Source organism: Perissodus microlepis, chromosome 3 (genome assembly GCF_051167445.1).
Source record: "Perissodus microlepis isolate ML-2025 ecotype Zambia chromosome 3, ASM5116744v1, whole genome shotgun sequence".
Classification (NCBI taxonomy): Eukaryota; Metazoa; Chordata; class Actinopteri; order Cichliformes; family Cichlidae; genus Perissodus; species Perissodus microlepis.
The window spans coordinates 3,451,183-3,463,455 of NC_140463.1; the positions used below are offsets into that span (position 1 = coordinate 3,451,183).

The 12,273-nt window shown below is 41.5% G+C and overlaps 1 protein-coding gene across 1 annotated transcript; it reads right to left on the minus strand.

Annotated features, from left to right (window-relative positions):
* Positions 1-298: 298 nt before the first annotated feature.
* LOC146389469 (uncharacterized) lies at positions 299-7,099 on the minus strand. The gene is made up of 6 exons (XM_084911595.1): positions 6,999-7,099; positions 2,972-3,013; positions 2,611-2,883; positions 2,283-2,522; positions 998-1,239; positions 299-891 (listed from the first exon to the last, which is right to left on the minus strand). The coding sequence occupies exons 1-5, from the start codon at positions 7,033-7,035 to the stop codon at positions 1,025-1,027; spliced, it is 807 nt and encodes a 268-aa protein (XP_084767721.1). The 5' UTR covers positions 7,036-7,099; the 3' UTR covers positions 299-891; positions 998-1,024.
* Between the last annotated feature and the right edge of the window lie 5,174 nt (positions 7,100-12,273).

Consider the following 12,273-nt stretch of genomic DNA (forward strand, 5'->3'; position numbering starts at 1 on the left):
GTTCGGCCATCCGGGAGGGGCTCAGAGTAGAGCCGCTGCTGCTCCACATCGAAAGGAGCCAGCTGAGGTGGTTCGGGCATCTGACAAGGATGCCCCCTGGGCGCCTCCTGGGTGAGGTGTTCCGGGCATGTCCCACCGGGAGGAGGCCCCGGGGCAGACCCAGGACACGGTGGAGGGATTATATCTCTCGGCTGGCCTGGGAACGCCTTGGTGTTCCCCCGGATAAGCTGGAGGAGGTGGCTGGGCAGAGGGAGGTCTGGGCCTCTTTGCTTAGGCTGCTGCCCCCGCGACCCGGCCTCGGATAAAGCGGATGAAGATGGATGGATGATGGTGAGCTGAGGCAGTGTGGGCGTGGCCAGTGGCTGGATTAACATTCATTTAACAGTCTTAATCACATATCATCCCACTGATGAGCAGGAACATCTTCTGTTTTTTCTACTGACTGCCACCCTGTCATGGTGCTGTGCTTGGAGACCAGCTGTTCTCCAGCAGTCTTGAACAAAGACTTGGACATTAATGTGTTTGTGGTGAGAAACTTTAATAGTTTATTATTACAGCGCAAAACCTGTGTAATACACACACAGTCACAGTTGTCATGTCTGAAAATACAAGTCATTGCAGAGCTGCAGGAAAACCTTTAAACATCCCAAAATATTTTACTTAAAATCAGTTTTAAAAACAACCACAAAGTGCTGCATAATAAGACCAAACATGAAAAATCCCAGGCCGACAGTAAAGATACAACAGCAAAGCTGACACTCTGAAGACACACCCCCTGCTATTATACTGGTTACTGGAGCTTCAGGAGGGGCCAATGATGTCACAGAACAGCAGCCAATCAGAGACAGTAGGATGAAGGTCCTCCATAAGGCAGAGTGCGTCCTCACTTTCCTGTTCAGAGACAAACATCAGTGATTTCCGCTCAGATCTGGTGACCTTTGACCTTTCCTGACACACACATGTTTGTGCTCTGTCGAACAACTGACACACGTCTTACCTTTTAGCTTCCTCCAAAGGAGCAGAACTAATACCAGAACCAGGCACGGACAAAATCGCCATAGGTTAGGGACCAGGTGTAGTCGAACTCGACCTCCTCATCTTCCTCTTTTGATTTACTGTTAGCAGGAGGGATTTTTTTCTTGGTAGTTTGGGGGCTTGATGTACTGGGAGCATGAGTGGGTGTTTTAGGGGTAGTAGGAGGAGGAGCTTTTACATTAGGAGGAGGATCTGTGGGAGGATCTGCAGGAACAATGACAAAGATGGTTCAGTCAGTTTATTATCTGGTCAGTTCATCAGTTCCAGTAGTCTGTGGAAGCTTCCTCACTGATAGACAGAGCTGTCTGAATTCTTGAAAGACTAAAGAAATGAGCTTCAGGTTTTCCTGTGTCGCCTCCTGTAGAAGAGGATAAACTGAGACTATCTGTCATGAAAGTCTTTATTTATGGACTTTATCAGGCACAGGATGGAGAGGAGAGGAGTGCAGTGACGGTCTGGGCGTACCCATCTTCTTCCCTCATATTCATCTCAAGACCGCTGACAGAAATCAGCATTATAGAATAAATGATTTAGATCAGGATCAACTGCAGACGCTTGGAACGAGTGATTCTACCTGATTAAACTTTTGCATATTCACTGCAAAATTGCTCGAATACAATATCCACTATTCTCTGAGTCTCTCAGGACAGCAGCTCCACATGGCTGCGTTCTGATTCCTCTCCTGTACTCCCCTCACACACATGACTGCAAGCCTGCCTAAAATACCAAAGGACAGGTATGTCAACTGTGGTGGGCTCGATCAGCAGAGGAGATGGTCTCATTCCAAACAGACTCCCTGTATCTTTCACAGCAGCTATAAGATGTGCTTTTCTCTGTGGTTGCTTCAGTGCAATTTACAGTAAGGTGTACACTTAAAACCTTAGTGACTCACATTTGTGTGATTCATTCAAATATTCTCCTCTTGAAAGAGAAACATGGGCCTGAAAAGAAACTAATGTTCACATCTGTCAGTCACAACCTGACACTGAGTCTCTTTAGTAAATCCAGCAGTGTTTTAAAGTCAAATAGAGGTTTTGTGCCACCACAGTGAAGATGGACTTCTTTGTTCAAAACCTTTGTAATGATGGGATAATTTTCTCTGGCTCTGCTAGTTTATGTGACCTGAATACATTAAGAGAACATGTATCGATAAAGTAAGATATAACCTACCACCTTTCATTGATCTGTTTGACATTTCTACTAAAGTCCAGGAAAAGAGGTTGAATAAGAAAGATCATTGCACTGACCTCTGACTGTCAGTCTGCTTTTAGGAGACTGATCAACACCAGCTGAGCATGAGTAGGGACCTTCATCAGACTTCTGAACATTAGTGAGAGTCAACGTTCCTTCAAGATCAGATCCAATCATATCCCCATCTTTATAGAAATAAGAGTTCCCTGGTTCACCATCTCTGGTTTGACAGAGCAGAGTCACATTACTTCCTGTCCACACAGGAGATGAAGGGATGTCCAACATCAGGGAACCAGCTGACCAACAGAGACACAAACAGAGTGATACAGAGACAGACTTCCACCAACACACAGAGTCATACAGACACAGCTGGAACATCTGTACCTGAAACAATGATGCTGACTTCATCACTACGCTGTCCAGATGGGCTTTCACAGAAGTAAGCTCCATCAGAGGGGTTACGCAACTTGAGTTGACACAGAGAATTTTTAAGAACAAGGCCTTCAGCTGCTCCACACCTCTCAGTGACTCCTCCTCTGGTCCTCTTCACTGTCCATCCATCAACTCTTTGTTCATCATCATCATCATCACAAGACAGAATCGCTAGAGCACCATGACTGAAGAACTGCTTGTGATCTGGAGTTACACTCAGAGAGACTGAAGGGCAGACAGATACACAGACAGACTAAATGTATTTGTGTTCTTGTTGGAGTCTCACTGATGGTTTTCACTTCCATCGACTCACCTGCAGAAACAGTCAGTGCAGAGAGATGCAGCACACACACACCTGCAACAGGAGGACAGAGGTCACTGAAGGTCAGAGGTCACTGAGGTTCAGAGAAAGTGTGACTGTGTACTACAGGGGTGGGGAACTCCAAGCCTTGTGTTCTGCAGGTTTCAGATGTGTCCTTGATCTAACACAGCTGATTTAAATAGCTAAAACACCTCCTCAACATGTCTTGAAGTTCTCCAGAGGCCTGGTAATGAAATAATCATTGGATTCAGGTGTGTTGACCCAGGGTGAGATCTAAAACCTGCAGGACACCAGCTCTCGTGGGCTGGAGTTTGACACCCCTGGTGTACGAGCTTCATTCTCTTAAATCCTGCATGATTCATCAACAGAGGTGGGCATTAGCAAAGTAAAAATACTTCGTTACTGTAATTAAGTGCACACTCGGGTAAAAGTGGGCGGGGCAGTAAGTCACAGTACTTCAGCATCTAGCTAGCCCTGCTGAAGAGGAGCGAGCATAAAGGGAGTAACGGTTTATTATATGTCAGGTCATTTCAAATGCAGCGTTTCTATGAGCACAACAAACATCAGCAAACACACAAACTGTTTGTGTGCAGTTTGTCGCACAGTGTGTTACAGTTAACGATCCAGCTGCTGTATTTCAAAGAGAGGAAAGAAAGAGAGCTAACTTCACTCAGAGATGGAGAAAGATAAGAGAGAAGCACATGAGAGGACGTAGAGAGCTTAGATTTAAAGGGAAGGACTTCTGCTCCACACTCCATCCATGGAGTGTGGTGCTCTGTCTGGACGAGTAAGGCAAGCAGTGCTTTAATCTAAATATGGGACGACCGTGACTCAGGGGGTTGGGAAGCTCATCTGTAACTGGAAGGTTGCCGGTTTGATCCCCCTCTCTCTGTCCTGGTCGTTGTGTCCTTGGGGAAGACACTTCGCCTACTGCCTACCGCCTGTTGGCCAGAGGGGCCGATGGCGTGATACGGCAGCCTCGCCTCTGTCAGTCTGCCCCAGGGCAGCTGTGGCTACAACTGTAGCTTGCCTCCACCAGTGAATGAATAGTGGAATTGTAAAGTGCCTTGGGTGCCTAGAAAAGCGCCATATAAATGCAATCCATTATTATTATTATTATTATTAAATCTGAAAAGACATTAGACATAAAATGGACCATCATAATCTCATGTCATCACAGACAGCGCCATCATAAAGCTGCTCATCTCTTAGTGAACAGGCATGGTGACGGATTAGATTCCTCTTGGGCAACATGATGATGATGTAGAGCAGATAGCATTTGAAAAGGGTGTTAGTTTATAATTTCAATCATTATTGGTGATACACCAGATATTTACCCAACTACAGAAGTGATAATATTTTAGTTCAGTTCAGTTCATTTTTATTTCAAACACATACATTCACCAACATTTCATAATATCATCCCATGCAGTTGTTTGAAAGGGAGTAGGCAGAAGTATATACTTATTTAGCTCTGACCCTTAGGTTGACATCTTAATCATTTCTTCATCATTCTATCTAAATTTGAACAACAAAAACTCATACAATGGTTTCAACTTAGAACACACACACACATTTTTTTTCTCATATTCAAGTAAAACTATATTTAGATTTACTGATTTGCAAATGAAAATAAACATCACTTTGACTGCTGTGTTGGGTTAATTGCATTTTCTTCATTCTTATACTTATTTAAAATTTCTTTTTTTGAGTTTTATTTTAAACTTGTTTATATCCCTACTGACCTTTATTTCTTCTTTTAACTCATTCCAGAATTTAACTCCCGCTATTGAAAATTGAATCTTTTCAATGTTGTTCTTACTCTTTGTATTTCTAAATTCCACTTCCCTCTAAAATTATACCTCCCTTCTCTCTCTAAGAACCATTTACTTATTTCCATTGGGAGCATCCCTTTCCTTGCCTTATATATTATTTGCACTGTTTTAAACTTCACCAGATCCTGGAATTTTATAGCTTGCGTCTTAATAAAGAGTGTGTTTGTGTGAGCCCTATACCCCTCCTGATTTATTAATCTAATAGCCCTTTTCTGCATTATTATTATAGTCTGAATATTACTTTTATATGTATTTCCCCAAATCTCTACACAATAACTCATATATGGTATTAGTAAAGCATAATATAGCATGTACAATGTTTTCCTATCCAGAAACTGTTTTGCTTTCCCCGAGACAGCAATGCCCCGAGCTAACTTTACCCTCACATAAGTGATGTGTGATTTCCAACAGGCCTTATGATCAATGATCACACCAAGAAATGTTATGGCATTAACCCTTTCTAGATATACATTATCAATGTTTTCTTATAATTTCCAAATAACATACATTTAGTTTTATTTAAATTTAATGACATTTTCTTTTTATCTAACCCCTTCTTTAATATCTTTAACTCCTGTGCGATCACGTCCAAAACCTCTTGCAATTCCACACCTCAACAAAGTATATTGGTATCATCTGCAAATATTTTAGTAACTTCGATACTTTACAAATATCATTTATATACACAGTAAATATTTTTGGACCCAATACTGATCCTTGAGGTACTCCACATTCAATATTCACCAGTTTAGATTTAAACTCATTTATTTGTACATATTGCTGTCAATCCATCACATAGCTTTTTATCCAATCCAGTACTACACCCCTAAACCCACATTTTTCCAGTTCGATTATAAGAATTTCGTTACCCAGGGTAGCCATTAACCTATCTCTAATGATCGGCTAAGCACCACAGGCCTTCAACATGGCTGTAGTTAAACCTTTACTCTCTAGACCAGCGGTCCCCAACCTTTTTTGAGCCACGGAGCAGTTTCTGTCCGACAATGTTTTTACGGGCCGCCCTTTAAGGTGTTGCGGATAAATGCAACAAAATAAAACCAGTACCAGTACCTAAAATAGAAGATTTGGTCATAACACACAGGAAAAGACCCATGGAAACCGAGTTACTGATAAAAATGATACAAATATAAAGATAAAAACCCTGAAAACCATAAATTTCACACCTGAGCCTCAACTCTCGAAGCTGGTATCAGTCTGTGGCCCAGGGGTTGGGGACCGCTGCTCTAGAGCCTTAGCCAATTATACGCCAGTATCCAACCTTCCCTTTATATCAAAGAGTAGTTGTCAAACAGCTAACAGATCATCTGCAGAGGAATGGCTTATTTGAAGAGTTTCAGTCAGGTTTCTTCACAGCACAGAAACAGCTTTAGTGAAGATTACTAATGATCTTATCTGATAGTGGACTCATGTCAGTGTTTTGAACGGGTTATAAAACAACAGTGTAAGAACAGTTTCATGATGTAAGATGCCAGTTTTGACAAGTACAGACTAGTGGAGACTCGTCTGGATTATCAGTGTAACGGTCTCATCCTTCTCTTTCTCTTTCTGTCCTTTTCATTAGAAACCGTCAATCCCGCCCCCGCATCACCCTGACATGAACAGGCTTGTGTCCACATGAACGTGCAGACTTTCCCCTTTGAAAAAAAAAAAAAAACAGAGTCTTTTTACATAAAATGCACAAAATCGATCTCCAGCACTGTCAGATGAAGGTGCTGATCAATAAAGCCTGTAAACAATAACAAAGCACATGTAGCATGAAGCCAAATAAAGGCACACAGCTCTGATGCATAAAGACTTGTGTGCACAGAAGCAGAGTTTATGACAACCTTCTCTCTGGAAGAAGTTTTTCCAAACTCTGTGCTCACTGCTCTAAACGAGCATTTACATGTGGATGAGCTCAAAGTTTGCAGACTCTCTAACAGAGTTCAGAGTCAACTGAAGTTCATGCACACACACTCTGATCCAGGTTAGAAACCCAAAGGAACAAACCCGCTGTCCACCACACCTGTGGTATTTTAGAAACTTTCAGAAAGTCCAAGCACACGGAGGCTGAACATAAACCCTGCAAACATCTCTGTGTGTTTGTGTAAAGGAGACACACACACTGAAAAAGCAGCTCCTTCAGAGTGTGTGATGGATCAGAGGTGGGAAGCTCTTCTTACCGTGCAGCAGGATCACAGACAGCAGCCTCATTTTCATCCTCACAGTCCCGTTACAGAGCTCCTCACTGCCTCGGACCTCACCCTCCTCTCAGGAGACTCTCAACAGGAAGCTGTACCACTCTGACAGGAGGCACCTCCACAATAAAAGCTGTCCTAGATACACACAGGTACAAGTTAACCAGTATCCAGCATCATGCTCAGACTGCACAGGCCTCCCAACCACAGCTCACAGTGGATTAGTCTTCAGGTTTTCTTTCTGTACCTTGAGGTTTTGATTTGGCACAATATAAATAAAATGGAGTGAAAATGACTGGACAAGTTTACAGTGATGTGATCAAGATGGTTCAACATGAGCCGTGATTAAACTTTGCTGGAAGAAAGTGAGGAGAGAAACAAAGAGCTTTGATTGGACAGTGAGTCAGAACTCAAACTGGGAGAGGTCAACATCAGCAGTGTTGGCCAAGTTACTTTCAAAAAGTAATTAGTTATACTTAGTAGGTACTTCTTCAACAAAGTAGCTGAGTTTTTAACTGAGTTACAATATTTTAAAAGTAACTAATTACTAGAAAAAGTAACTATTGCGTTACTTAGAAAACAGTGGGTAACCCTCTGGGGTCCAGGGTATAATCAGCCGTTTTTGACTGCTTTTGATGTTTCCTCTACATTTCACCTTTAAAAACTATTTACTTTGCCTTGTTTGGTATCATTCTTTTCAGCACAACCTCACATGTCAGAATTTACTGTCATTTTTTTCATTTTGACATACTGTATTAACACAACTGATCTAAAATCAGACAAAAAAAAACCCCATAAACTCTGAATAGAAAAAAAGTTGTTTTTTTACTGTAACAACCACAAACATGTTTAATTAATTATATTTTATTTTCAACTTCAAATATAAATCGTACAGTTTAAAAACCTATGCACAAGTTTTGTGAATAACAAAGTTATTTTCAGCTATTTACCTAAAAATGCAGCTAAAGTATTTTTTGATAACCATTTAAAACTGTTTACAGAACAATCAGGTGTTCTGCATCAAATAGGATTTCACACAAATTATTTGTGCCAATACAAAAAAATAGTTTCTTTCTATCAGATAAAGGGGAACATCACAGCCTGTTACCTGCAGGCCTGAAAGCAGGAGGTGTATCACTCCTCCTGTTTTCCACCTGGAGACAGCGTTTACACTGCGCTCACTCCTAAAACTTGCTCCTGTTCCTAAACAAGTCAAGTCAAAGTAAACTTTATTGTGAGCTCAGTTATATACAGTGCAGTATATAGAGACATGAGATGACAAACCTCCAGTTACATCAGTACAAAAAACCAAACAAACAGATATAAAAGGAATAAGAAAATAAATATACACTTGAGACTAAGGATTAAAGGACCAAAAGAAATTAGAATTTGAAATCTACAATTTACAGTTTAATGATTTAAAGTGACCAATAAACCAAGCAGCTAGTAAACATGAGCAGAATTCTTTAGAATGTCAATAGAGCAGTATTTACATTATAAATGCAGTAGTATTGAGTGTAATACAGTCAGTTAACAGTCTGTGTGGGTATGTGTGGTGAGGGGGAGTGGGAGAGCAGGTAAGGAGTTCAAGAGTCTGATGGCTTGTTGGAAAAGCTATCTGCAGTCTGAAGGATTGGGCCCCGATGCTGTGATAGCGTCTGCCACATGGAACGAGAGAAAAAAGTCCATGCAAGGGGTCAAGCACGATGCAGGAGGCCTTGCTGATGCAGTGCTTGTGGAAGATGTCCTCGAGCAGAGGGAGAGATGTTCCGATGATAGAATCATGTAGAGACATTAATGAACTCACTGACGTTGTCTGCAGCTACATCTCCTTTTGCAAAGACATGATTATCCCTTCAAAGGTTGTGCATTTTTTCCCTAATAACAAACCATGGTCTTCCAAAGCTCTTATGAGGCTGATTCATGAAAGGAAAAAAGCTTTTATTGAAGGGAATATCTTGAAAGTTAGAGAAATTAGGAAGGAGATCAGATCAGAAATGAAAAAAAGCCCAAATAAGACTAAGACTAATAAAAGTTCAGGTCCGGATAATATATGTGGCCAGGTGCTTAGAACATGTGCTGAGCAATTATGCAGTGTTTTTTTATTACATCTTTCTTTTATCTCTTCAGCAAAAGAAGGTTCCAGAGGCATGGAAAAAATCAATTATTTCTCCAGTTGCTAAGACCACAAAACCTACATCATTAAATGATTTTAGGCCTGTCGCTCTAACATCCTTAGTGATGAAGTCCTTTGAAAAACTTGTGAGGAAGGAGATCCTGCAGCAAGTAGAGAAGTTTATAGACCCACTACAATTTGCATACAGGCCTCGTAGAGGTGTTGATGATGCAGTGGTCACTCTGTTGAACTTCCTCTATCGCCATCTTGATGGCGCCAAAGCTCATGCTCGGCTCTTATTTATTGATTTTTCTTTAGCTTTTAATTCTATCCAGCCACATCTTTTAGTTGATAAACTTCTTAACCAGTTTAAACTTGATTTTAATCTCGTTGGTTGGATTTTAGACTTTTTAACTGACAGATCTCAGTGTGTGAGAGTAAACGGCTGTTTCTCCAAACAGCTGCACTCTTCTACTGGTTGTTGTCTCTCTCCTCTACTGTATATTTTGTACACTAATGACTGTCGCAGTACACAGGCCAACAGGCCTACAGGCATTCCATTAAATACGCAGATGACACAGTCATTGTAAGCCTCCTTCATGGTGAAGAGGATTCCCATGGGCCTGTTGTGGATGAGTTTGTTTCGTGGTGTGATCAGTCCTTCTTAAAGATCAACACCTTGAAAACCAAGGACATGGTTATTGACTTCAGGACGACATCCCCCCAACCTGTGCTAACAGTGGTAAATGGTGCAGGCATTGAACTGGTGGACAGTTATAAGTATTTGAGGGTTGTTCTTGATAAGACTCTGTCCTTTGAGTCACATCTTGCTGCTACAGTGAAAAAGGTTCAACAAAGACTGTACTTTTTAAGGAGGTTGAGAGGTTTTAATGTTTCATCTAAAATGATGTCTCTTTTTTATAAAAGTTTTATTGAATCTGTTTTAACCTTCTGTATCATTGCCTGGTACGGTAATATGTCCCTGAATAATAAGACCAGACTTAGCAACCTGGTTAATGTGGCTGGTCAGGTTCCAGGGAGGTCTCAGGTCCAGCTTGTGGACTTTTATAATAGGCAGGTGCTGAGGAAGGCAACCTCTGTCTTGTTGTGTTCAGATCATCGTCTCTTTAATGATTTTCAACTGCTTGATCATCATTATAAAGTGCCTGCAGTGAAGACAAAGAGACATAGACTGTCTTTTGTACCTACTGCTATTATCATAGCTAATAACACTAAACCATGAGTGTTGTTGCCGTTGCACATTGCACTTTTTTGATGATAAAATCTAGGTTGTTTTCTCAGGCTTATATTATTCGTGTGTGTGTATGTGATGTGTTTGGTTGTCTGTTTGTTTTTTATGGACATACTGCAAACCAATTCCCCATTAGGGACAATAAAGTTACCATTGACCATTGAAGCTTTCTGTGGTGCTCCTGTAGAACGTGATGAGGGTGGCAGGACGGAGGCAACCCCTATCTCCTTGAGTTTGTCAAACAGCTTTGGGGGGGATAATGGTGTTTAATGCTGAGCTGCTGTCTATGAACGGCATGGACAGCATTGACATAAGCATCTTTATTCTCCAGGTGGGAGAGGAAGAGTGAAGAGCAGTGGAAATCGCATCCTTGGTCGACTTGTTCAGCAGGTATGCAAACTGCAGCAGATCCAATGAGCAGGGGGGGTTGGTCTTCATATGTGCTTTGACAAGTCTCTTGATGAACAACAATGGCAATGTTTTGATTGGTGGGCATGGTATATTTTTCCACCAATAGGAACAATTCAGGAAAAAAATTGCACATAGTTTTTAATCTTAACTCTGGTTTTACATGGCCTATTAACACAATTTAAAAACTGGCATATAGTTTGATGTTCACACTTTAACACAAACATGCAGACTCAGAGTTGTCTTGGGTTGAACATCAGTAAAACTGCCATTACCAACAACATCACTATGGATGACAGCTAATGATACAGGGAGAAGGTTCAACAGCTGCAGGAGAGAGAAACAAAAAATGGCATTTTTTGAGTGGGTAAAAATGACCAGTTGACTAAAATATTTTTTTACCATATGAATTCCCTTGGAAATCACCACTTGTTGATATTTATTCATAACTACTGCACTAAATAAGGATAACATGCAAATTCCAGGACCACTCTTACTTACCTATTCCTTATATGCAGTCAGTACACACAGGGTAGTAATGGCGTGGACACACCAGTCGACGGCAGACATGGCACCTGTATCGCGTCTTCCTGTCCAAGCCTGTGGGGCAGTCAGCACACCTCACTAAGGGACCACTGCTTTCTGCTGCCACTGGTCCTGCTTCACCTTCAAGAGTGCCAGGGGTAGGGACGTCGAGCACGCTACAGATCAGGACTCTGAGTTGACGTGACAGATTTGAAGAGGGGAGCCTCTGCTCTGCCCATGGTTTGATGAGTGCCAATGCCAAAGCCTGCATATAAAGCCTCCTCTGCATTTGGTTTTCACCTCTCTTCATTGCATTCTCATTGTGAATGATCCATGAGTTTATCACATCAGCATTGATCATGCCATAGAACACGCAAAGGGGCCATCTCTTGGTTTTTCTTCCACAACCATAGTGAGCGCACATTTGGTCAAAAGTATCAAAACCTCCCTTTGTTTTGTTGTAAAATTCAATCACTTCAGGCTTACGAGTGGGTCCTATGCTTGGTTGTGTATGCATGGATGACAGGAGCAGTACAACCTTCTTTTTTGAAGCTTTGTCAGGGAGGAAGGACACCAAGGTTAGTTCTTTGGTAAAGAGAAATGCACTGGAGCCTGGCACGTGATTTTCTTTAACTTTCATCACTTGTGGGATCTCCCTTTTGTTTGCTTTTATTGTTCCCACTAAGGTCATGCCACAGCTAGCTACATAACATAGCTTTTAGATTTAAAAAAAAGAAAAGAAAAAGAAATCTAATCAGCTAACAATTGCCAAGTTAAACAAACCTTGCCTATGTGTTACTCACTAGCTGGGATGCCAAAGACACTAAACCTGCAACAGGGTGACAGCTGTAGTTGAAGAGGGACAGTAAATATGGTGAGCCTGAATGTTGTCACCCTTGAAATGCGGCAAGATCGCCTGATTTTATACACTAACACTATAACCGGGGGAAATCCACCCA

What these genes read in the sequence shown, in the direction of transcription:
- LOC146389469 (XM_084911595.1), bottom strand. Translation starts at nt 7,035, where the DNA reads ATGAAAATGAGGCTGCTGTCTGTGATCCTGCTGCACG. An exon ending in GTCTGTGATCCTGCTGCACG is followed by an intron (nt 3,014 to 6,998) that starts GTAAGAAGAGCT and finishes CTCCTGTTGCAG; the next exon opens with GTGTGTGTGTGCTGCATCTC. An exon ending in AAGCAGACTGACAGTCAGAG is followed by an intron (nt 1,240 to 2,282) that starts GTCAGTGCAATG and finishes TTGTTCCTGCAG; the next exon opens with ATCCTCCCACAGATCCTCCT.